Here is a 25694-nt window from a genome sequence, read left to right on the forward strand (position 1 = left end):
GGTAAAAAAAAAAAAAAAGAAAGCCAGACACTTTCCCTTATCGTTTTTCATTCTTTTATTTAATTAAATGTAACTAGCATTTATTTTGCTGTTATTATGTGCTAAGGACCTTCTTTATGTATCTCCATTTGTTACTCTCAGCCTATGAGGTAGTTATTATTATTCCCATTTTAACAAAAAGAGAATGAAGACCCAGAGAGGTTAAGCAAATTGCTGGCAGTCACACAGCAAGGAAGAACCAGAGCCAGGATTTGAACCCAGTTGTCTGGCTACAAAACCTATACTTCAGCACCCAGGTGCACTGCCTGTTTTGGTGGATGGAACATGAGGAGGGAGGCATCTGAAACCCTGGTGGGGGGGTGTGAGTACTGAGAAGTCAGCCTGTACTCATTGGTGGGAGCAGCTAATTTACTGACGTCAGTGTCCTGAAGTTGGGGTCTACTGAAAGAAGGGGGACCCCACTACTATAAGAACCAAACCCAGACTTCCCTTGTGGTGGCAGTGGTTAAGAATCCGCCTGCCAATGCAGGGGACACGGGTTCGAGCCCTGGTCCGGGAGGATCCCACATGCTGCGGAGCAACTAAGCCCGTGCGCCACAACTACTGAGCCTGCGCTCTAGAGTCCGTGAGCCACAACTACTGAAGCCCGCGCGCCTAGAGCCCGTGCTCTGCAACAAGAGAAGCCACCGCAATAAGAAGCCTGTGCACTGCAACAAAGAGTAGCCCCTGCTCGCTGCAACTAGAGAAAGCCCACGTGCAGCAACAAAGACCCAACGCAGCTAAAAATAAATAAATAAATTTATTTAAAAAAAAAAAAAAAAAAAGAACCAAACCCCTGAGGCTCCTTGTCGGAACTTCTCCAGCGCAGCCGCTCCCTGGAAGCCTCTTCGCCACCTCTGGCGTCCTCATTTGGTTTGACATTATCAAAATCCGTTTAAGTTTCAACAGCAGATTAGCGGGCTCGTGGGTGCCGATTCCCTGCTTCTTTTTCATAGCCTGTCATTAACCCAGCAACCCCTGAAAGCCCAAAAGACATGAAGGAAAGCTCACTTTATTAAGTTTAAAGATGAGTGATTTCTTTAGAATTCTTTTTTATTTTTAGTGCATTTCTTTAACTTGTTGCTACACGTGATTGCTGGGGTTACATTTGCTCTCTATCAGAGACTCCTAAACTATTCTTCCCCAGGGTTGTTTTTTTTTTTTTTCCTACAGCTCTTCCTTACTGCATCCTTTTTATTGTATTCTTTCCTCCAAAGGCCTTAATTTGGCGGGGAGAGGAGCCCGTCCAAAGCAGCATTTTTAAGTACAAATTCGTTTTTAATTTATAATAATCAGAGCTTCTGATCAACTGGTGATAACAAGTGGTTCCCCCTGGATATGTCACTATGTCAGCAAAATAAACAATATGCTTTTGAGGCTTAGAGCTTTACCGATAATACTAATCATGATAGCTAATTTTTATTTAGTGCTTACTTTGTGCCAAAAATTAGTCGAAGAGCTTTGCATGGATTCACTCATTAAATCCTCTTAACAACGCTATGAAATAAATAATAATAGTGTCCCAATTATACAAGGGAGGGAACTGAGGCACAGAGAATGGATACACTTTACCAAGTATCAAAGCTGGGGTTTGAACCAAGGCTGTCTCAGCCCAGAGTCTCTGCTCTTACATGCTATGCAGTATTCCTCCCCTACAGGAAAGTATTTCATATCTGATGGGCAACATAAAAATGTTTGAGGAGGGCTTCCCTGGTGGCGCAGTGGTTGAGAGTCCGCCTGCCGATGCAGGGGGCACGGGTTCGTGCCCCGGTCCGGGAAGATCCCACATGCCGCGGAGCGGCTGGGCTCGTGAGCCATGGCCGCTGAGCCTGCGCGTCCGGAGCCTGTGCTCCACAACGGGAGAGGCCACAACAGTGAGAGCCCCACGTACCTCAAAAAGAGAAGGAAAAAAAAAATGTTTGAGGAACAAACCATCTAGTCCCTGTCTAAAGAGCTGACCCACGAAGGATTACTAGTTTCTTTTCTTCCTAACAATGTTTTGTGATGGAAGCTTCCAAACTTCCTGTAGGAGCCTGTTCCCTATTCGAGAGGTCAAGGATTTCTTCTTAAGGTCCAAAGCAGTGTGTCTTCTACTTTATTTTAAGCCCCTGTTTACTTTGTATTTGATCCACTATTGAACTAAATACGGGGAAAAAAATAACTTTACACCCTCAAGTCACTCTGTGGTTTTTCTTTTATAATTTAGATATGGAAAACCTTTAGGGGTCCAAGAATGTCACCTCTCCATTTTCCAGAATGAGAAACTGGCACCAAGGTCATTTACGAGTATTGTCTTGATGCAGTGGCCAGATGGTAACAGAGCCGGGTCAGCTAAGTCAGAATGCCTCACTAACCTTTCATGCCAGTCTTCTTTAATCTTATGATCTCTCTTGACCATCCACACCTTTTGCAATGGATTGTGGCCAAATACAGATGAATTTATTCAGAGGAGTCCGTCCATTACAGAATGCAGGAGGGAGCTTGCTTCCCATCCTTTGCCCATGAGACTGAAGAAGCTTTAGATCCACAAGGCCACCAAAGTGACCAATCAAAAAGTGAAAAGACCCTCAAAACCAAAATGTCTTCAATTCTTTCTGTTTTTGGTTTCAACTGGTTTAGAAGTTCTCAAGACGATAGGAGATTGTGGTTTTATGTTTCCTTTCAAGTTCAGAATCCATTTGAAGGAATCACAAATGACCTATGTAAAACTAGCTTCCATCAAGGTTTTGTTCCCATTTTAGAGAGGATGATAATGAGGCTCTGAGAGATCAGTTAACTTTTCTTGGGCAACTACTAGTAACTCCCAGCTTTTTCTTAATTCTGTATTCATAAAGAAAACCACCCTCCGAAGTGTAGGAGACCCTGGCTAGTTCATTGTTATTAAGAAACCCTCTTTTAAAATAGGAATTTCTGGAACTCCTATTATTAAAGTGCTGAAGGTTGCTGAGTATGGGCAACCAGTGGTTTCTATATAAGTGATTTCAAATAATGCAACAGAGATGCACCAGTGTCACCGTGAGAGGGGTGTGGTTTCCACACGGTTCTTAAGTCCCTCCTCTTAAGCGAGGAAGGGGTGACTGACACCCAATGCTGGGTCAGCCTTAGAGCAAGTCAGCATTTTCTGTTGAGTTATTTTATTTATTTTGGACTGATGTTTGTTCACTGCTGGCTCTTTTTTATTAATTTATGAGAATGTCAGAGTATATTGGACTTGTTTGTGGCAGGAAAGAATAATTAACAGCTGCAAGAATTAAATCTGGTGCCAAATTAATATCACTCTCCCCTTCCCTACTGATCATTTTACATCCCAGTCACATTTGGAGCTTACATGTACTTATCAAACTCCAGCTCTTATGATAGTTGATCAGTAAAGAGTAATCTCAGAAGTTTAGCAAGCACTGTGCCAATATTTCAGATGCCCTGGGGTATGAGTTTCTAGGATTATTATTTAAAACCTAGATATTTTAAGTTGTGACCTAAAGAGAAATTTGCCATGGGTTTCACCTTCATATTTTTTTAAAATACTGGCATATAATCAAACAGAAATGTAGAGCCAACTAATGTGTGCACATGTCACGGACTTGATGTCAATTCCTATTTTCCAGTGCCCTGGTCCTTGAAGAACAGCAGCATAGACAGTGGCGAAGCAGAAGTTGGTCGGCGGGTGACCCAAGAAGTCCCACCTGGCGTGTTTTGGAGATCACAGATTCACATCAGTCAACCCCAGTTCTTAAAGTTCAATATCTCCCTCGGGAAGGACGCTCTCTTCGGGGTTTACATAAGAAGAGGACTTCCACCATCTCATGCCCAGGTAGGAATATGCTTGATATAGCCATGAGTTAAAAAAAAAAAAAAAAAAAAAAAACAACCACTTCACACCCACTAGGATGGTTATAACTAAAGGATGGACAATAACAATTGGAACCCTCCTGTATGGTTTGTGGGAATGTAAAACGGAGGGCCACTGTGGAAAAGAATTCAATAGTTCTTCCAAAAGTTAAACAAAGAATTACAGTATGATCCAGCAGTTCCACTAATAGGTGTATTCCTACAGAGAATTGAAAACTTTATTTATCATTTAAAAATATGCACAAATGTTCATAACAGTGTTTATTCATAATAGCCCAAAAGTGGAAACAACCCAAATGTCCATCAACTAATGAATGGAGAAACAAGATGTGATCTATCCCTACCATGAGATATTCTTCAAACATAAAAGGGAATGAAATATTTTTTTTAGAAAAAGGGAATGAAATATTGTTACATGCTACAACATGGATGAATCTTGAAAATGTTATGCTAAATGAAAGAAGCCAGATACAATAGGCTACATATTGTATGATTCCATTTGTATTGTCTGGAATAGGCAAATCCTTAGAGATAAAAAGGAGATTAGTGATTGCCAGGGGAGAGGGAGGAAAGAATGGGGACTGACTGCTAATACCTTTGGGGTTTCTTTTCAGGGTGATGCAAATGCTCTGAAATTAGATAGCGGTGATGGTTGTACAACATAGTGAATATACTAAAAACTACCAAACTGTAAAATGGTGAAATTTATGTTATGGGAACTATTCCTCAGAAAAAGAAAATGGTTACCTCCCCATCTGATGAAGTCACCTTTGCCAGACCTTTGCTAATCCTTGGGTACTTTTTGTTCAAGGAGTCTAGTTATTTGTTAAAACATCACTAGGAGACATCCCACTGTGTTTGAAAAGAGTGATGTGACATTTACCAAAATTCAGCAACCATTTCTCTGTGGCTTCCCTGTTCTTCCCTTTACTAAGTGTCTTGGGAAGTGCTTGACACTGCAAAAGTGAGATTATTCCCAGCGTTGGAAATGAAAAGATTAGATTATATTATGGATTTCATTGTTTTTCTTCTCATCCCTCCTTTAATTTTTCCTGGTAGAGATTTTCTTATACATCCCACTTGGGATAAATTAACCCTCATCTAGTTTAGTTTTCTTTTCTAATAAGAATTATATATCCTAAGGAAAACCAAGTAGTGTTTTCCCGCCTCATTTGCTTTCAAATCCAGCAAGTATATAAAGAAGTACATTAGGAAAATACACCAGTGGAGGGAAAAACACCCTTAACCACCCATTATATCCAGTCAAAGCTGACCTTTTTAAACATGTGGTGGAAAGGTATTCATCCAGAAAATTCAACTGGAAGAATTTAAAACTTTAAACCCATTGACAAATGCAAAGCAGTCAGGCCACCATTTCTTTGTCTTTAGCTCACAGCAGACATTGCTAATCGATGACTGTACTTTTTCCTCACTAAACTCGGTGCACAGAGACCTCCAAGAGAACCCTAAAGGCAGCCACCACCAATTGACTGGTGTTGGCTCTCAAGACGAAATTTATTTGCAGTCCCATCTCTACAGCCTGAAACGATCGATCTAAGGGACTAAAAGGACTAGTTCTTTTTTGAGCAGGGAGAGCTGTGTAGGTTTATATTAACATACACAGCCCATGCTATAGGGATCAATGTGTACAGTGGTAATCAATAAGTCCTCCATCCGTCCATCCAGAAAAATATTTATTGGTCTAAGCACTGATTATCTAGAGATGAGTTAACATAGCCCATGACCCAGCAGAACTCCTGTTACAAAAATCACATCTGTTCTTTAAAGAGATTCTCATCAAGAGAAAGAGAAGGATTCAGCTCAGAGGAGTCCCTGAGGCATTTCTGTAACTTCTGGCCAGGTGCAGGGTGCTCGTCTGGGAAGTTATGCACATTGTTAGGGGGTCTCCCTGACCTTCAGACTCCACTGTTTCTACTGTAGCATAATGAAAGATTGACAGCAGTGAAATCTGCTTGTTGGCATTATTTGAGTATGTAGGAACATGCCTCTGGGCACAGCTGAGCATAACTTCCCTATCAGCCCCTTGGATGCCAGGAGCTTTGCTGGGGAAAAAAACACTCCCTTTTGACATTGTTCTGAAGCACTGCTCTCCCCCTTTGCTCGAATGCTCTGAGCAGCCAGAATCATGGAAGGGCCAGCGATCATGGCAAGTCAAGTAGGTAGCTCTCTGAAACGGAGTGATAGTGGACAGCAGGCAGAAACGTACTCTACCCAGGTTCCCCGCTGTTCTGACATTCAGGACTCAAACCCTCAATGACAGTGTCTCTCCTTCTTTGGTGGCTACACCACACTGTCCATCTCCTGCTAAGCCGGTGATTGTTTTAGTGATTGTCCTCTTAAAATAGCTCCACTCCAGGGACAGCCCCTTCCCATTTCATGGGAAGGGAAATGAATAGGTGTGCACGGAGGGTTGCCGTCCAGCACCCAATTTGGGAGTTTAGCATGCGTTGGAGGGTCAGGTAGGCAAGACAAGGTGCAGGTGCTTAGAATGCACAAGACAGGTACAATACAGGGGCGCTTCTTCAAAAAAGAAAGAGAGGAGAAAACGACTCCCCACGCATTCTCACGATCATTCGCTATCATAACGTGCATTCATGTCCATTTGATGAGCTGCATTTCCTGGAGGAGATGGAGCTTAGCCCCTCGCGGTGCTAGGTGACTAACTCACGTCTCAAACCATTATAGAATTTTTCATTTCTATTGGCATATCCTATCAAGGAACATAAGTTCTATGGGGATTGGCAGGCTAGCCAAGGTGACTCATTTGAGCTGAAAAGAGAGAAAGAGGAAGAAGTGGGGAGGGGGAGGAATATGAAATTCTCTTGGCTGCATTGCATGAATGGCTATGCTTAAATTTTATTGAGTATCATGCTCTGACCAAGTGCCTACAAGATTTAGTATCCTTGTCCAAGGATATTAAATACAGGGGAGAATCCTTTCTTACCTGTTTAAATTTCCCAAAGAATCAGAGTCTGTCCCAGTTGACTTTTTGAACGTGGCTTTCTACAGCGATACAGTACAGAGGCAGCATGGCATAGGGGAGAAAGTCCTGGAATTAGAAAACTGAGGATGGAATCCCTGCTGCGTGCTAACCGGGTGCCCTCGGACGTGCGCCTTAACCTCTCTTAGCCTCAGTTTCCCTGTCTACCTGTGTTCCCTGCCTCACAGTGTTACTATAATTACACTACCCCTACCACAGCAAAGGGAAGATGGGAAAACACTCTGCAAACGGAAGCACAGTATAAAGATATGGTACACTAGTGTTTTATTGTACTTAGAAATCCTGCGTGGCCCTAGGCAATACTGTCTATCGATAAGCAATTATGTAAATATAGGTTTTTTAAATAAAATTAATTTTCTCATTTTTTCTTCTTATCAAAGGACAAATTGTTTTCATTACAGAAAAATTTTTAAAGCACAGAAAAACAAAAGGAAGTAAAAACACCCGTAATTGGAAGCAGTCCCCTTTTGCTGAATATTTATATAGTGTTTTTGCTATAGTAAAAGATATCAGTGGCACGGGCTTCCCTGGTGGCACAGTGGTTGAGAGTCCGCCTGCCGATGCAGGGGACACGGGTTCGTGCCACGGTTCGGGAGGATCCCACATGCCGCAGAGCGGCTGGGCCCGTGAGCCATGGCCACTGAGCCTACGCGTCCGGAACCTGTGCTCCGCAACGGGAGAGGCCGCAACGGGAGAGGCCACAACAGTGAGAGGGCCGCGTACCACAAAAAAAAAAAAAAAAAGATATCAGTGGCAGTTTAAAAAAACCAAAAACCTCAGCATCTAAGTGGCTTAAAGCAACAGAGGCTATTTCTTGTTTATATCAGTGGTTCTCAACACAGGGCAATTCTTCCCCCACTCCGGAGGCATTCTGCAGTGTCTGGAAATATTTTTGGTTGTCACCCTGGGGAGAGGTTGCCCCTGGCAGGCAGTGGCAGGTGGGATGCTGCTAAACACGCACAGGAGAACTCTCCACAGCAAGGAGTTATCCAACCCAAAATGGCAAACATGTTGAGGTTGGGAACATCCTACTTCACGTGTTCACTTTGGGTGATATTGGGCTTTGCTCAATGTCAGTCTCCTTCAAGGGCACGGACCTGTGGAATTTTCACTGTCAGGAACATAACTAGTACCCCATCTCAAAGGAAGGAGAAGATGGTGAGTTATGTACCAATCCCTAAAGACTTCTGCTTGGAAATGTCACATATCATTTAAGCCCTTCTCATATGGGCCAAAGCGAGTCAGATCCTAACTTCCATGGAGCTGGAATTACAGTCCTCTGAGGTTCCTGGGTGGAGGGGCACCAGATATCCCAATGAAAGGCCCTTATGACTTACGATAAAATGTTGGGAGACCTGTCCTCATGGCTAGTCTTTGTGTAGACCCTTAGTTCTTTTCCTGAAAGTAACCCTTAAGGATTTTATACTAATTGCCAGATTTTCCTTCTGAAAGTTTATACCAATTACCCTCCCTACTCTCCTGCCCACCAGCGGCAGTAAGTGCCCATATTATTTACTTGAACTCTTGCATAAACTGGATATCATTGTTTAATCCTTGTCTCTTAGAAAGGTAGCTATCCCATTGTCTTTTAAATGTAGCATTTTGGTACCCTGCATTCCATTTTTTTAAGATCTAGACAAAAAAGAAAAAAAAAAAAGTTGATCTAAGCCATTGTCAACCTACCAACTCAAATTCTTATGGGGCTGGTGTATGCAAGGTAGCCTAGTCCATCTTGCCGAGTATTTGAAATCCTACAAACTGTGTCAGGTTTGCTTGAGCCCAGTTCTAGAAGGGAAACAGGTGAGACTTAAAGATCATCATCATCATCATCATCTTACCTGGCCACAGTGCTAGGGATCAAAGGAAATCTCAGAAGCTGTTGATGCCAGTGAGCATCTTGGTGGTTAAGGCAGGGAGCAGGTTTACTTGACAGTTCATCACTGATTGCTACTGACATGTCAAGCCAAGTAAAATCCTGCGTGAGAACAAGTCAATAATCGGCAAATTAGGTACATGATTAACCGAGCCAACAAGATGCAGTTAATGCTGGGGAGGTCTGCCGGGACTTCACCTTCTCCCCAGTCCTGTTTAGCAAGTATTAAAAACGCCTATTTCATCACTCAGCCTGATGGAGCCATGAGCCCAGTCACTTCCAGAGGCAACTTGAACATGTGGGGCGGGCTCACAGCTCCAGCTGTACGGGTCGATTAGAGGGGGGTAGTAGGGATTCAATGACGCTAAGATAGAAGCAGACACTGTCACCCCCAGTGCTGTACCCTGAGGTGTGTCTGTGGGATGGGAAGCAAAACTATCCACACAGTCACTGAACAATAGAAGGGAACGATTTAAGAGACCACAAATTGCCCCAAATAAATGCAAATATGGCAGATCGAGCATGTGCAGACCAAGATCAAATGAGCTGAGCAAACATTCCTATTGTCCTCTTCAGCAGAATTCCCCTAAATGACATTTTTTCAAAGCAAATTTATAAATAGCAATGAGTGGGGTTAGCTGTTCGCCAGCTCGGTTTATCCCTTTCCAATTCAGAGCCTTGTTTGAAAATGAATTCCCTCTTTCCTTGTCCCCTTCTCTCTTGCCCAAGCAAGTCAACTGCACACAGTTTCCATTAGAGGTGGACGTAACTGGATCCCTGGGTCACTGGGACACCCATGTGTTCTGAGCAGCCTGATTCTGTCACCGTGCCCCTGTCCAGTGCCCATGATCCAGGCACACAGGCTCTCCTTGGACTTCACTCTTCCTGCAGAGCTGTGTTCTGGGGTCTCAGTGGGGAGAGAATACCAGGGTTTGGCTGTCAGCTTGCATAGCCCACCACATAGCATTTTAATTTCATTTTGGAGGGAGGCATATTTTTACAGGCATGTTTTTCAGACCCTTCCTTTCCAAAAGAGCTTGAGGTACAGAGAAAGAGTTTGTGAAACCAAGAGAACCTTGGTTTCTTCTGTATTGGACTAAAAGTGCTTTTGGAAAGGTCTTTCTCAGCACACCCCTTGTGATTATCTGGTGGCCTCCTGACAGGAATGGAAACTGCCAATTAAATCAGTGGGTACCCTCCTGGGCAGTCACCAAGCAGGAAAAATCTCAGAAGATGCTTGAGTTTTACAAGGGACCTGGTATTGAGGGGGATGCACGGGGAGGGCACGTTGAATGTTTTTCAAAAAAGTCAATTATTGAGAACATGGAACAGAAACAGAGAAAGCAGGGATGAGTAAAAGCGGGCAGCACAAAACCACATATTTTGACTGAGCAGAGTCTCAGAGGTGCCGTAAGTCAAGAGTTTCAAATTTTCTAGACAAAGACCTTAATCTTCAAGTGAAATCTTCTGTAGAACCCCATATATAAAACAAATCAATGTGACAGTTTTATTAGTATAAGCATGGTTTATAATTCAAATCCATATTTATTATTATAATGTTTTGATCTCTGTATACATATGTTTATTGTATGTGTGTATATATATATATGTTTATACGTGTGTATGTAACTATGTATACAGATGGAGACAGAGACACAGAGAGAGAAACTAAACTCGTGAGGTTGGTCACCCGTAGGAATAGGTGAGGAGAACAGGACTGGGAATTAGGTTTAAAAGGTACTTGTTCAGCGGGGCGGTGGAATGTGTGGTGAAGGTAGGATGAACGGGGAGATTGGGATTGACCTACATATACTAATATGTATAAAATAGATAACTAATAAGAACCTACTATATAAAAAATAAAATTTCCTGAAACATCATCTGCCTGCCACACCCTAGAATGAAAAGTAAATTCTGTGTATTGCCTCCTGTCAAAAGAAAAACAAGTACTTGTTTTTATCCATAATAAAACATTAAAGGTAAGGCAAGCCCTTCCCCATCTCTAAGACACATGCACGCTCACCCACGTACAAAGACTGAAAATAAATATGACACAATGCTAAGATTTATTCATTTGAGTGGTTGAAATATGGGTAATTTGTCACCATATTCTTTATACTTTTCTTAATTTTAGTAATCTCTCTGTCTTTAAGAAAAGTAGGTCTGTGACAAGCTTGAGTCTATTTTGAGTAAAACAAGCATTAAGAGGTTATAGATGATGACTCTAATCTTATACCACTCTCAGGATTCAATTTATTTATGTACTTTGTTTTGTCTGCACAGCTTTAAGAAAAATCACAGTGAATATATACAAGCAGTTGCAAAGAGCAACTGTATTTTCTTTCATCATTTCCCTTACAGGCTCTGGCTAGTCTTCAATTAAATTGATCCACAAGCTTGAAGGAGGAGAGATAGAAAATAATCGTTTCAAGGTTAAATCACTTAAAATATCTACTCACATCCCTTGCCTTAGATACAGAAGTAGAGAGGTTGCACCCCAAACTTAAAATAAGCTGTGAAACTCTTTATTAAAAAAAAAAAAAAAACACCATTCTGGAACATGCTACATGTTCTTTTTTTTTTAAATTGAAGTATAGTCGTGTACAATATTATATAAGTTACAGGTTACAACATAGTGATTCACAATTTTTAAAGGTTGTACTCTATTTATAGTTATTAGAAAATATTGGCTATATCCCCCACTTTGTACAGTATATCCTTGTAGCTTATTTTATACCTAATACTTTGTACCTCTTACTCCTCTACCCGTATATTTCCCCTCCCTTCTTCCCTTTCCCCACTGGTGACTCCCAGTTTGTTCTCTATATCTGTGAGTCTGCTTATTTTTTGTTACAGTCACTAGTTTGTTATATTTTTTAGGCTCCACATATAAGTGCTATCATACATTATTTGGCTTTCTCTGTCTGACTTACTTCATTTAGCATAATGCCCTCCAAGTCCATCCATGTAGCTGCAAATGTCAAAATTTCATTCTTTTATATGGCTGAGTAGTATTCCATTGTCTATATACACCCCATCTTCTTGATCCATTCCTCTGTTGATGGACACTTAGGTTGCTTCTATATCTTGGCTATTGTAAATAGTGCTACTGTGAACATTGGGGTGCAGTTGCATGTTCATTTGAAACTGCATTCCTGGTTTAACATCCTGACATGAACTTGAACCTCTGCTCTGCCTGGCATTTGCTTGCAGGACCCACCAGTGCCGTTGCTTATACAACCTTATCTGAGCAGACACACATCAGGTGGATTCAAAGAAAGCCCAGTGCAGATCTTGAAGTTTTCTAATAAACAGCAGAGTAACAGAAGTTCAGATCTGTGTTCAGAGATATTTAGAAAAGCTTTATTCCAAGATCTTCACAAAAATTAACAGCTTTTAAAATGTTCATTGAAGCCCCCCTCAGTACAGATGTTTGTAGGGAAGCCGAAGATGTTAGAAGACAAAAATTACTATCAATCATCTGATCTCTTATAAAAATGTTCTCCACTCAGAGATCCCTCCCCATTTAACACTAGTTATAATAATAATAGTCAGCATTATTTGAGGGCTCCAATGTGCCAAGGACTGTTTCACATGAATTATTTTATCTTCACAACAACCCTGTGAGGTAGGCCCCATTAGGAGCAGCCCCATTTTACAGACGAAAGAACTGAGGCAGCGTTTAGGGTCACAAAGCTGGTATGCACTGAACACAGCAGACCGGCACCTCCTTTTTCTCCTCTCTGCCGGCAGTCATTTCCAGGAACATCCTGCAGTACAATGTCAACATGAATGCTGACAGAGTAAAATTACAACTCAAGCCCAAGACGAGAATTTCATTAAGTCAACGAAAGTGATGCTGGAGATCTGCTTCTAAGTGCCCGGGGAAGCCTTGGTAAATGCAGATCTGGCTGAGGTAGCACAGTTAAATACTGTGGCAGAGAGAAGTGACAAGGAAGGTGACAAGATCAGCACTTCCAAGAGGGCGGTTATAATATCGTAAAGAGAGGTCCTGGAAAATTTGATGAAGACATCCAGTATGTTTACATTTGATTGTGTTGCGCCAGGCAAGCTACAGTGATGCTGCATTGTTCTCGAGTATTTCATCAACTCTGAGATACACACAATGCTCATCTTTTGACATCTCTGAAAACAGGATGCATTTTGCAATCAATGAAGTGGAGGGACAATGAGATGTTTGGTGTCGCATGTTTGTGTACATAGGAACGCTCAGTGTTCATTCTAAAAATTAGAGCGTAGTTGCAAGTATAACCTGAATATTCCTAGATATCAGATAAAAAATACTTTCATAATTACAGTTTTACTTTTCAAGGTAAATTCCCAATCAATCAATGTTAAGAGCATCCATTTTAAGTGGCCTTTTATTAATTCCAAATATCCTCAGATAACTAGATCCTACTGTATGTGTCAAGTCAGGGAGGGTATTTAAATATAATTTTTTAAATATATAAATACACAAAAATAAGGTTTAAATAAACATTCTGTGGAATGCCTATGCAGCTATTCCAGACACAGACAAGCATGGGCGTAAGGGTGTGGACCAGTCCAGACTGCCTGATCTTGAATTTTAACCTCTAGTATTTCCAAGCTGTGTGACCTTGGGCAAGTCCCTCAGCCTCTCTGTGCCCTGATTACTTCATCTATAAGATGGAGATAATATTATACATCCATAGCATTGTTGTAAGATGTAAATGAGGTAATCTTTATAAAGCACTTAAAACTGGGCTGGCACAAAGAAATGGTATAAGCTATCATCATGTTTTTCAAAGCATCCGTAATGCAAACCCCACAAGCCTCCAAACAAACAAAACAAAACAAATTCCAACTGTTTTATTAAAAGATAACTTTTATTTGTGGTTTTCTCATTATAAGAAGAATTTATGCCAGTGATAGGAAGAATAGAAAACATTAACATTTTTAGTATATCTTCTGTTCACATACAGTAATCATTTTTACAAATATAGGATCATACCATACATACCCTTTTTACTCTGATTCTTTGCATAATGATAAGTAGGGAACAACTTTCTAAATTTGAATATTCTTCCATAAACTCATTTTAAATGCCTCAAAAATAACTCATTCTATCGATTAAAAAATTTTTTTAACATCTTTATTGGAGTATAATTGTTTTACAATGTTGTGTTAGTTTCTGCTGTATAGCAATGTGAATCAGCTATACATATACATATATCCCCATATCCCCTCCCTGTTGCATCTCCCTCCCACCCTCCCTATCCCACCCCTCTAGGTGGTCACAAAGCACTGAGTTGATCTCCCTGTGAGACGCAGCTGCTTCCCACTAGCTATCTGTTTTATATTTGGTAGTGTATATATGTCCATGCCACTCTCTCACTTTGTCCCAGCCTACCCTTCCCCCTCCCTGTGTCCTCAAGTCCATTCTCTGTGTCTGCGTCTTTATTCCTGTCCTGCCCCTAGGTTCATCAGAACCATTTTTTCTTTTTTTTTTTTTTTTAGATTCCATATATATGTGTTAGCATACAGTATCTGTTTTTCTCTTTCTGACTTACTTCACTCTGTCTGACAGACTCTAGGTCCATCCACCTTACTACAAATAAATTTCGTTTCTTTTTATGGCTGAGTAATATTCCATTGTATATATGTGCCACATCTTCTTTATCCATTCATCTGTCAGTGGACACTTAGGTTGCTTCCATGTCCTGGCTATTGTAAAGAGAGCTGCAGTGAACATCGTGGTACATGACTCTTCGTGAATTATGGTTTTCTCAGGGTATATGCCCAGTATTGGGATTGCTGGGTCATATGGTAATTCTATTTTTAGTTTTTTAAGGAACCTCCATACTGTTCTCCACAGTGGCTGTATCAATTTACATTCCCACCAACAGTGCAAGAGGATTCCCTTTTCTCCACACCCTCTCCAGCATTTATTGTTTGTAGATTTTTTGATGATGTCCGTTCTGACTGGTGTGAGGTGATACTTCACTGTAGTTTTGATTTGCCTTTCTCTAATGATTAGTGATGTTGAGCATCCTTTCATGTGTTTGTTAGCAGCCTGTATATCTTCTTTGGAGAAATGTCTATTTAGATCTTCTGCCCATTTTTGGATTGGGTTGTTTGTTTTTGTATGGAAACCCAAAAGACCCCAAATAGCCAAAGCAATCTTGAGAAAGAAAAACGGAGCTGGAGGAATCAGGCTCCATGACTTCAGACTATACTACAAAGCTATTGACAAAGGATTAATCTCCAAAATATACAAGCACCTCATGCAGCTCAGTATTTATTTAGTTTTTAATAATTTCCTTATGATGAATTCTTAAGAGTAGAATTGCTAGCATAAAGGAGTTACAATATGTCAAACTTATGTAATGATAACAACAGCCATAAGAATAGCTGATATTGATCTGGTGCTTACCGTGAGCTGGGCTGGACTCACAATGACCCTCAGAGGTAGGAAATTTTACTATCCGCATCTTAGGGATTAGAGAGCAGAGACTCAGAGAGTTGAAGTAACTTGCCCAAGGTCACAGTGCAGCCTGGTGAAAGGTTTAGGCCCAGCTTTGAGAGAAGCCACCAGTGCCCATGATTCTGTTCCGCTTTTGTTCTTGGGAAGGCATTTTGTGACTAGACATGTTCCCAGTGTACTCCGTCTCCTCAGTGATATATTTGATTTATTTTCACAAGCAGCCCACATAAGACCCTCCTACTGATCTTAGGAGGGCATGGAGCCAAGTGTGACATTGTTGATAAACCACTGTCTAAAGACAATTAAATGGGAATGTGCAGTAAATAAGAAATCACATCAGCAAGGCACTGAGAGGTAAAAACCTCCATTCTTCTGACCTCGTGGTAGAGCTTTGGCACCTCTTGGAATAGCCTTGAGATGTTCATCACTTTTGCTGAACTTGACCCATACACTGTGGCTGACTAGGTCTTCAGAGCAGTACCTTCCACACTTCTCCTGGGTTGGATCAAAAGGCAGCATGACGAGGGCACAGCCTTGTGGGAAGACGAAATGTGAAATCAATCCATTCACGTGCTCAACAAATATTCACTGAATGTCAGTACTGGGGATGCAGAGATGAAAGGCATTTAAAAAGATGGGGACCTGACAAGCTAAGCAACAATGGCAGCGTCGTGTAGGGAGAGCTGTGAGATGCGGTACCGGGTGGAAGATTAGAACTGACGTTCCAGAATCAGCTTGGCCTGGGTTTGAATCTTATCTCTGCTCCATAGTAGCTGGAGGTTTGTGGATGAGGCTCTCTAGATTCAGCTTTGCCATCCGTAACATGAGGGCTGTACCTCATCAGGTTGTTGTGAGAATAAATGAGATAATGCCTAGGAAATAGTAAGCACCCCATGGAGATCAGTCGATTAGTCTGACTGGTTATAACCCTTACCGCTCACTCGCAGGTAACCTAGCAACCAGAGGTCTCTACAGGGAGAAAATGGCAAGGTCCCTGGCAGAAACCAGCGCTGGTTTGCAAACTGAGTTTTCATTGGTCCTCCTCAAGACTCTAATCCAGATTGCAAAGATCAGAGTCTTCCAACTCGGTCAGGATTGGAAGGATTGGAAACAACTCAGGATTCCTGTCTCCTCTCAATCCTTTTATAAATCTGTGAGGTGGCAGGGGATCAGGGTGCCTCTCCTGGGGCACATTGCACAGCACATCCAGTCATGTCCAGCCCGAGCCCAGCTCTTCGTGGGCTGGGAGAGGGGTGGACAGCGTGCATCCTGCTAGCGCTATTCTGTTGTACATTTCTCAAAGTCAATGCCATGTATCACTTATGAAGTTTGTTCCTGTCCCTTGTATGATAAACTCATCAAATGTTAGCTAAAGAGTTGGGTACAGGTAGTTTAAGACCATGAAAATAGGCCACCAGTTCTGACCTGTGCAGGATTTTAGGGCAGCTTCCTGAAGGAGATGCTACCCGAGCTGGCTCTTAGAAGGTGAGTTAAGCAGATAAAGAGAAAGGGAAGACAGGGAAAGATCATTCCAAGCCGAGGGCAGTGAAGATCCCCCTTTTGTATGGGCTGTGTTGAAGCTTCACATAACGATTGTCCTTTTTTAAAAATGGTGCTTTACTTTAGCCGTCACTTACCAACGAGTACATAGCTTTTCCTTTCAGAACTGGCTCTTACAAGGCCAGGAGGGACCAAGGAGGGCAGCCCCTCTGGAGGTTTAGTAGCTGTGACCCTGGATTGAGTTGTTGCAGATTTACAGCGTGTACACAGCCCCTGCTAGGAATCCACGTTAAATAAAAGGGAAAAAGTGGTCAAACACCACAAAGCTATGAATTACCCTTGAAACTGGGAGCACACACTTTTTATGTACTGAGGGGAAGTCTTGAAAATAGGAGATCAAGACTTAGGGTTTTCAACTGTTTCTCCCTGACCTCGAAAATTTCATGGGAGAGGGTTAACAATCTCCCAAGAGGACCCTGTCTTCAGATAGATACATCATTCTATCAGAGGCAGGCCATAACCTTGGACTCCACCAACGTTTATTCAGCACCTACTATGTGCCGTGTGTCAAGGGGCTGCAGCAGTGGACAAGGCAGAGCTGGCCCTTGTGTGGCTGCCGGGCACTGGCATTAGGCCCCTCTAAGAATTCCCAAGAAGGAAGGGCCACCTACCAGGGCATGCACTGTCCCTGCCTTGCCCTGGCCTGGCCTTATTACTAAAAGTTTATCCGTGTTGGGACTTCCCTGGTGGTCCAGTGGTTAGGACTCCGTGCTTCCACTGCAGGGGGCACGGGTTCGATCCCTGGTCGGATCCTAGCATGCCACATGGTGTGGCCAAAAAAAACATGATAAAGTTTATCTGTCTTTCTCGTGGAAATCCCTCTCTGAAACACCTCTGAGGGCTTCCCTGGTGGCGCAGTGGTTGAGAGTCCGCCTGCCGGTGCAGGGGATGCGGGTTCGTGTCCCGGTCCGGGAGGATCCCGCATGCCGCGGAGCGGCTGGGCCCGTGAGCCATGGCCGCTGAGCCTGCGCGTCCGGAGCCTGTGCTCCGTAACGGGAGAGGCCACAACATTGAGAGGCCCGCGTACCGCAAAAAAAAAAAAAAAAAAAAAAACACCTCTGAGAAGGACGGGTGCTGGGATCTCACCACAGTAGTAGAGTTGGAGCTAACATTCTTTAGCAGTAACAGTCGATCCTTTCTATTCATTTTTCATTCCCCCTACATTCCCCCCATCCCATCCCAGACATTCAAAACATACTCCTTCGACAACCACACTTTTAGGCTTGATAACGGAGTTGGTGGGCAGGGGGTGGGGCTTGGCAGGACCCATCGGCTGCTTATCTTCACCCAGCAAACCGCCAAAGCCCCTGCCAAGCCCAGAGGGCCCTCAGGGGAACCAGACACAGTGAACACTCCAGGTGAGAGGCTTTCTTTTTATTACAAAAAAAAGGGTCTGGTCTCATCTTTTATAACCATTCGTCAGAGCATCCATCTCTGCAGACCTTCCATCGGGCTACCATCACACTGAAAGGAAACTCTGAAATTCTAGAATGCCAGCTCCCTGAGGGCAAAGACTGTCGGGTTCCCTGCCTCAACTCCAGGGCTGACAGCAGTGTGGTCTGTAGTGGGCGCGTCCATCCCCGTGGCCTGCTGGTTCCCTCTGCAGCCTGCAGACCCATGGTCTTGTCCGTACTCCCTCCACTCCACGGTGCTGGCCCACTCGCTCTCCCCTAGTCATGCCAAGCTCATTCTGTCTCGTAGCTTCTGCACTGGCTGTTCCCTCTTTCTGGAATGTTCCTCCCTGATATTCAGGTGGCTCCTTCCTTCCTTTTGTCAGGCCTCTACCCAAACACCATGCCCTCCGTGAGCCCTTTCCCGACAAGGGACTCTAAAACTGGATACTCCTTTATACTTTATCCCCTTATACTTTATCCCCATACTCTGTTTTATTTGGCTTCAGTCAACTTAATTTAGCTATAAATGACTAGCCACCCAATGCGCACATTTTACGTGTATAGTTTGATTCCTAAAATGTGAAAACTGTGTCTATCTGAGTAAGCACCATCACAATCACGATATAAAGCGTTGCCACCCCTCAGAAGCTCCCCTGGGCCCCATGGCAACCTCATACCAGCCCCCCGCTGATCTGCTTTCTGCCACTAGAGGTTAGATTTGTCTTCCCTGGAGTTTTATGAACAGGGTAGCCTGTGCTCTTTTGTGTCTGGCGTCTTTCACTCAGCATAATACCAATGAGATTCACCCATGTTGTTGTGTGTATCCATGGCTTTTATTACTGAGTGGACGTCCAGTTGTATGGCTACACTATAATCGGCTTGTCCGCTCACTTGTTGATGGGCATTTGGGTTGTCTTTGGTTTGCTCTGTTTTATTCATAGCCCTCATCACTCCCTGGCATTCTGTTCCCTTAAGGCAATGTCAGTCCCCCGGAGGGCAGGAACCTTGGCCGTAGGATTCACTGCTGGATCCCCAGGGCCCAGAGCAGGGCCAGGCACATAGTAGGTGCTCAGTGTTTGTTGATGGAACCAATAGTTTTACATTCATTTTCCCCTGTAGCATGAGGCCTGGGCAAGACACAGGCTTGCAAGCTGGGCTTCAGATCTTTCTTTCCTATGGACCCAATCTATAGACCTTCAAGCCTTCCAAGGGAAACCAAACGTTAGCTGGGTCTCCCTGCTCAGTGCGCAGTGTGTCTGTGCCCTGTTGTCCTGCCCATGATTTCTGAGTTCCTGTGGCTTCTTCCTCTTGTATCTTTTTTTTTTTTTGCAGTACACGGGCCTCTCAGTCGTGGCCTCTCCCGTTGCGGAGCACAGGCTCCGGACGCACAGGCTCAGCGGCCATGGCTCACGGCCATAGCCGCTCCGTGGCATGTGGGATCTTCCTGGACCGGGGCACGAACCCGTGTCCACTGCATTGGCAGGCGAACTCTCAACCACTGCGCCACCAGGGAAGCCCTCCTCTTGTATCTTTTGATCTCTGCTTTCTTGCCCTGTGATATCCAGGAATGGTGCTCACTCTCTTTGCTGGTTTCCATAAGAAATTTCATCACATCAAGGCTCTTAACAATTTCCCTTAGCTTTTTTCTTTTTTTATTTCTTGGATTTGGGAGTGTGGGGAGGGTCACAGGAAGAGGCCACATTGTGGCCTGGGTGGTCCCCAACATCTTGCTGCTCTCTCCTCCCCTCCCTTTACCTCTCTCTAGCTCCCTCTCTATTTCCAGTAACCCAAAACGTCTTCCTTTGTCTCTCCCAGCAAAGTCCCATCTGCCCTCACGTTCCTTGGTTTCTTGCTTTCTGCTTAAGCAGTGTGTTGAAGAACAGTTTTTCCCCCAATAAGATTAGTAAAATGGCTCCATCTCATCACAGATGAGCGGGGTACCCCCTGAATCACAGGCACCCCTGTCTTTGTCTTACCAGCACAGCCTCCCAAGAGGGAAGAGATACTCCGGGTCAGGGAAATGGAATCCAAAACACAAAGCAACTTGTGTCCTGAGTATGATTCTGTTGACAGTCCTGCAGGCTACTTTAGGAGCCCCTTTCTGTCATCAGAGGCCCTCCCACCCTGACACATAGCATAGATTCTCTTTCCCAAAGACAGGAAGGTAAACTTTGATCTCCCCATATGAGCAAGGCTGACCAGCACCACGTTCTGGCTGCCTGTTTATTCAGTGTACTGGCCTGGAATGCAGCGGATTCAGGACACGCTCTCCTAAGGTGACTGCTTGGGTGTGAAGCACAGTTCTGCCACTTACCAACTCTTTTTTAAATTTATTTATTTATTTATCTATCTATTTATTTATTTATTTATTTATTTATGGCTGTGTTGGCTCTTCGTTTCTGTGTGAGGGCTTTCTCTAGCTGCGGCAAGCGGGGGCCACTCCTCATCGCGGTGCACGGGCCTCTCACTATCGCGGCCCCTCGTTGCGGAGCACAGGCTCCAGACACGCAGGTTCAGTATTTGTGGCTCACGGGGCCAGTTGCTCCGCGGCACGCGGGATCCTCCCAGACCAGGGCTCGAACCCCTGTCCCCCGCATTTGCAGGCAGACTCCCAACCACCGCACCACCAGGGAAGCCCCCACTTACCAACTCTTGAGCAAGTGATGTAACCTCTCTGTGCCTCAGATTCCTCATATGCAAAGTGGGGATAGTGATTTGTATTCATTGAGGCTATTATAAGCATTAAATAAGATCGTACATGCAAATCACTTAGAACACTGCCTGGCCTCATTAAACGTTACCTCGTAGTATCATCCAAGCAGTTAGCAAACAAAAATCACGAAAACTGTATAGAGTTTACTAAAAATTCCTGAGAACTTTTCCTAAAGAGGTTATGTCCTTTCAGTAGTTGTATCACCAAGTTCCACCGTGTTGGTGTACACTTCACTCTGGGTACGATTTCCTTTGGGCCTAAAGGTTTTCATTCATTCAGTCAAGATCTTTGCTGAGTGCCCACTACGTGCCAGGCACTGCTCTAGGCCCCAGGGGATACCATATGGAATAAAACAGACAAGTCTCCTACTTATTTATTTATTTATTTTTCTGGATTCAAAGCTGGTTAACATTTATTTATTTGTTTTTTTTTTTATTGAGGTATAGTTTATGTACAATATTATATAAGTTTCAGGTGTACAACATAGTGATTCACAATTTTTAAAGATTACATTCCATTTATAGTTATTCTGAAGTTTCCCAGTCTTAAGAAGTTTGTGTTCAAGAGTAGTGAGATGGACTATAAATTAGCAGATAAGTGACAAGGTTTTTTTCAGAGTTTTTGATGAGTTTTTGCTGAGGACAGAAAAGGAGAAGTGATAGAAGCATTTTAGAATGGGTGGTTAGGGATGCCTTTTCTAAGGTCGTGGTGTTTAGGCAGGCATGATTGACAAGAAGCAGGCAGCGAGGGACTTCCCTGGTGGTCCAGTGGTAAAGAATTCGCCTTCCAGTGCAGGGGATGCGGGTTTGATCCCTGATCTGGAAACTAAGTTCCCACATGCCACGGGGCAACTAAGCCTGCATGCCACAACTACTGAGCTCACGCACCTCAACGAGAGAGCCCATGTGCTGCAAACTACAGAGCCCATGTGCCCTGGAGCCCGCGTGCCACAACTAGAGAGAGAAAACCCGCAAGCCACAACTAGAGAGAAGGCTGCACGCCACAACGAAGAGCCCGCTCTGAAATGAATGATCCCGCATGCCTCAGCGAAGATCCCATGTGCCACAACTAAGACTCAATGCGGCCAAAACTAAAATAAATAAATTGTTAAAAAAAAAAAAAGAAAGAAAGAAAAATAGCAGGCAGCTGTAAGATCAGGAGGAAGAGCTTGTGCAAAGGCCCTGAGGCTGGGATGAGCTTGGCATATTCCAGAAACAGAGAGGAGAGCAGTGTGGCTGGAACACAAGGAGAGAGAAGTTTGGAGGTGGGCAAGAGGAAATTATGGACCAGGTATGGTCAGCACCCAGCAAAACCATCCAGAACTTTCTTGACCTCTTTTTGCATCTTCTCCAGTGGTCCATCTTTCTGTCCTCAGGTGCCCAACCCACTCTGCTCAAGTCTGACGCTAACACTCCTGGGCTCTGCCTTCCTCCCCCTTCTCTGCTCACTGGCATCTTTAGGAAATTTACAAACCAGGCCAGCCACCAGCTATGCTGGAAGCTACAGCCAGGTTCTTGGAAAACTTAAGGCGACCTCCCACCGTTAAGACTCATGCAAATCCAAGTTCAAGTCCTCACTTGGCCACCAACCACAGTCAGTGGCCCTGGCTATGTTACTTAACTTCTCTAGCAGCCTTTGTTTTCTCCTGAGAAATGGGGAGGAGAATAAGATTTCTGGGAAGATGAAATGAGATACCATATATAAGCTTTTGCCATTATGCCTGGCACATAGCAAGTGCCTAGAAAAAAAAATAGGTGCTTCTTATTTTTGATGATTACGTTTTCCGCCACTGCAAGAGGACATGTGGTGAAAGAATCAAGAATTGCACCTATGTAGATGTAGTCTCCCCTTCTCCTTATTGTAAGGAATTTCGGGCTGCTTGATCCTCACGATGGAGCCCAGCATGAGGATTGTTACAGTCTTCAAATATAGGTGCTGTTTCCTTCCCAGAAGCTTAGGGGCTCATTCACATAGCTGGTGGACAGACAGCCCAGCAGTGCCCACACGGGGCCAGTCAGCATCTAATGAAGTGACTTGGACACTGTAAGTAGGAACTGAAAATGACAAGCGAGGCCACGTGGAAGGAAGGGAGCCTCCCACCCCCACCGGAGCACGGCCCACCGCTCTCATCCTTCCACGCTTCCTGGAGCACTCAGCCCTTTGAAGGAGAGAAAAGAGGTGGTGCAGAGCTTTAAATGAGGAATCAGCCAGACCCACTTTGCCACGGGCCTAGCTGGAGGCGGAAAGAGATGCACAGGCCCCCAGCAGCGACCCACCACTGCCACTTGTCACTAGATGCCACCAGAGACTCTGTGGTCATGTGGCTTTGAGCAGCCCTCACTCATACATGCTGCTTCCCTGCCATCCAACCGACTGCTGCGTGTGCCCTGCACCTGAGGCAGAATCAACATCAGACATCAGGAGGCTGGGGATGCAGCCAGCGTGGGGCCAGGCACGGCACGCTCTCCGTGGGAAATATCGGCGTTCGCTACTGCTCCTGTCCACGTGGGCCCTCGGCGAGCAGGTGGTCCAAATAGCAATAAACTTACTTACCCGCCCCCCGCCCCGCTTTCCCAGGGTCCTGGACCCAGTTATAACATCTTCCTGAAGGGCGATGAATCTGTCTTTAACCTTGCCCTCTGTGGCAGGTGTGTATTGGCGTGGCTTCCAGAAGCATCTCTCAGCTGCGCGCTCCCTGCCTGTGGACGCTTTCCCTCCTGGGAAAGTGACAGGCCCTGCTCAACGGTGCAGCCCCCTCTGCTCTCTCCTCCAGCTCCTCTGGAAACCCACTAAGTTCTCTTAATTACCATTCTTCCTTGGTGTCTGCCAAGAAGGGGGCAGATTGAAAATTGGATCAAATATTTGCTGTGGTTTCTTTCTTTGTCCCTCAAGCGCTCGTAAAAGTTGTGTTTTCATGCCACTTTGGGGTATGACTGATGACTCAAAGGCACAGCCCTCACACTGCATGCCAACATGGCTTGTTTTGCAGAGGCCAAGGGAAAGAAGAGAACTTTGGTGAGAGAGGGGGAGTTTATCGGGGGTTATGGCACTGTCACCCTCTGGGTGACCTTACTGCCTGGTCAAGAGAGGCCAGCTGCCTGAGAGACAGACTTGGCCCTGCAGGCAGCCTGTGCACACACATGCCCCATCGGGGTTGGGTCACGTGCCTTCTAATCCTCTTCCAAGGCTTTCTGCAGATCTATTAGACAGAACGTGCTCGGAAGCAACCTTCTTAGTCCTTCAGGCACAGCACGGTCCTCCAAGCAGCCTGGAATTGATCATGATGGGATCCCGGAACGGAGGAAACAGATGTCCCTGGTGCTAAGCCTGAGCTATCAATCCCCAGTGCTGGGGCATGAGAAAGCAACTCTGGTCAGGGTCTGAGTTCTTGGAAGATGGACTCTTCCTAGTGTCAGCCAGGCTGCCGTCTAGGATTCCTAGAGAACAGACGCTCTCCAGAACCAGATGGCCTCCATACAAACCAGCTTCTTACTGTGCTCCTGCTCTCCCTGCCCTGGACAGCAGTCTCTGCATTTGGCTGGCTTGATCCACCTTGTATTTCTAGCCTCCAACCCTCCCCAGGTTATAGCAGCCGTGAATGATGCTATGTGACGCTGCTTGGTATATGTTAACCTATGAGGAGGGTAGCTCCATATTCCAAACGAGAGTGCTCTCAAGAGTGAAAGGAGGAACAGAGGAGATGGAAACTGGCACATCCCTGGGCAAACCGGGATAGACAGACACCCTACACATAATGGGTTGGAACTTGACCCACAAAAGATGCTCCCATCCTGGGTGATTCTCTCCCACCGCCCCTAAGAAATGGAAACATTTGCTGGCACTTTACTATAATCTTAGGAGGTGAACCAGGAAGGAAGAGAAGCATGAGGTCGAGAAATCTTGAAGGCTGTGCTGAAAGAACACATCAGCCTCAGCATTTCAGTAGCTCGATTTTTTTTCATGTGGACAACATTACAGTGGGTTGGCCAAAAAGTTCGTTCAGTTTTAAGTAAAAATAAAAGACACATTTTTCATTTTCACCAAGACCTTTACTGAAAAATGGATTCATTCACCGAATGAACTTTGGGGCCATCCCAGTATTTCAGCGTCTGTATGCACTGCCGTGTGCTCACCGCCAACGTTTTGTTTCTATCCATCACCATACAGTTGACCCCCTTTACCCATTTTGCCCTCCCCCACCCCCCTTCCCCTCTGGTAGCCACTCCCCCTCTTCTCTGTGTCAGTGGCCTCATTTAGTAAGTGTTTATCGCTTGCTTGGGTCAGTATTTCCGGCTTCCCTCCAAGTGCTCATCTAGGATCCAGGCCACTCCTATCTTGTGACTCCATCGTCTTGGGCTTTAAGAGAACTCTGGTTCTCTCTAGAGGCAGATAGGCAGGAAGAGCGAGCATGTAGGGGGTGGCACAGAACGTTTTATGGCAGGGTCTGCAAGTGGAGTTCATCCCACAGCATATGTTCCATTGACAGGAACGCTGTCACATGCTCCCACAGAAAAGCAAGGAAGCTGGAAAGGCGCAAGACACTGATACAGACAGTGACCATCAATCTCCACCACAGTGGTCACTAAGGAACAGTGTCAAAGGAGGAAGAGAAGGAAGACAAGCGATGGAGCAAAGAAAGTCCAAAGAAAGAAAGTGTACATTGGACATCATCCCATTGAGAATTTTTAAATTTTATTTATTTATTTTTGGCTGTGTTGGGTCTTCGTTGCTGCACGCTGGCTTTCCCTAGTCGCGGCGAGCGGGGGCTACTCTTCATT

General features: G+C 44.4%; 1 protein-coding gene across 11 annotated transcripts in view; it reads left to right on the forward strand.

Annotated features, from left to right (window-relative positions):
• TENM2 (teneurin transmembrane protein 2) overlaps nt 1-25694 on the forward strand; it is a 530300-nt gene that overhangs the window by 307115 nt on the left and 197491 nt on the right. For all 11 annotated transcript variants that reach the window (XM_082622423.1, XM_082622416.1, XM_082622422.1 and 8 more), the window contains one exon: nt 3645-3850. In XM_082622423.1, coding sequence (XP_082478549.1) covers nt 3645-3850 — 206 coding nt within the window. The remainder of the gene's footprint in view (nt 1-3644; nt 3851-25694) is intronic.

Source organism: Mesoplodon mirus, assembly GCF_964341445.2.
Source record: "Mesoplodon mirus genome assembly, chromosome: 5".
NCBI lineage: Eukaryota > Metazoa > Chordata > Mammalia > Artiodactyla > Ziphiidae > Mesoplodon > Mesoplodon mirus.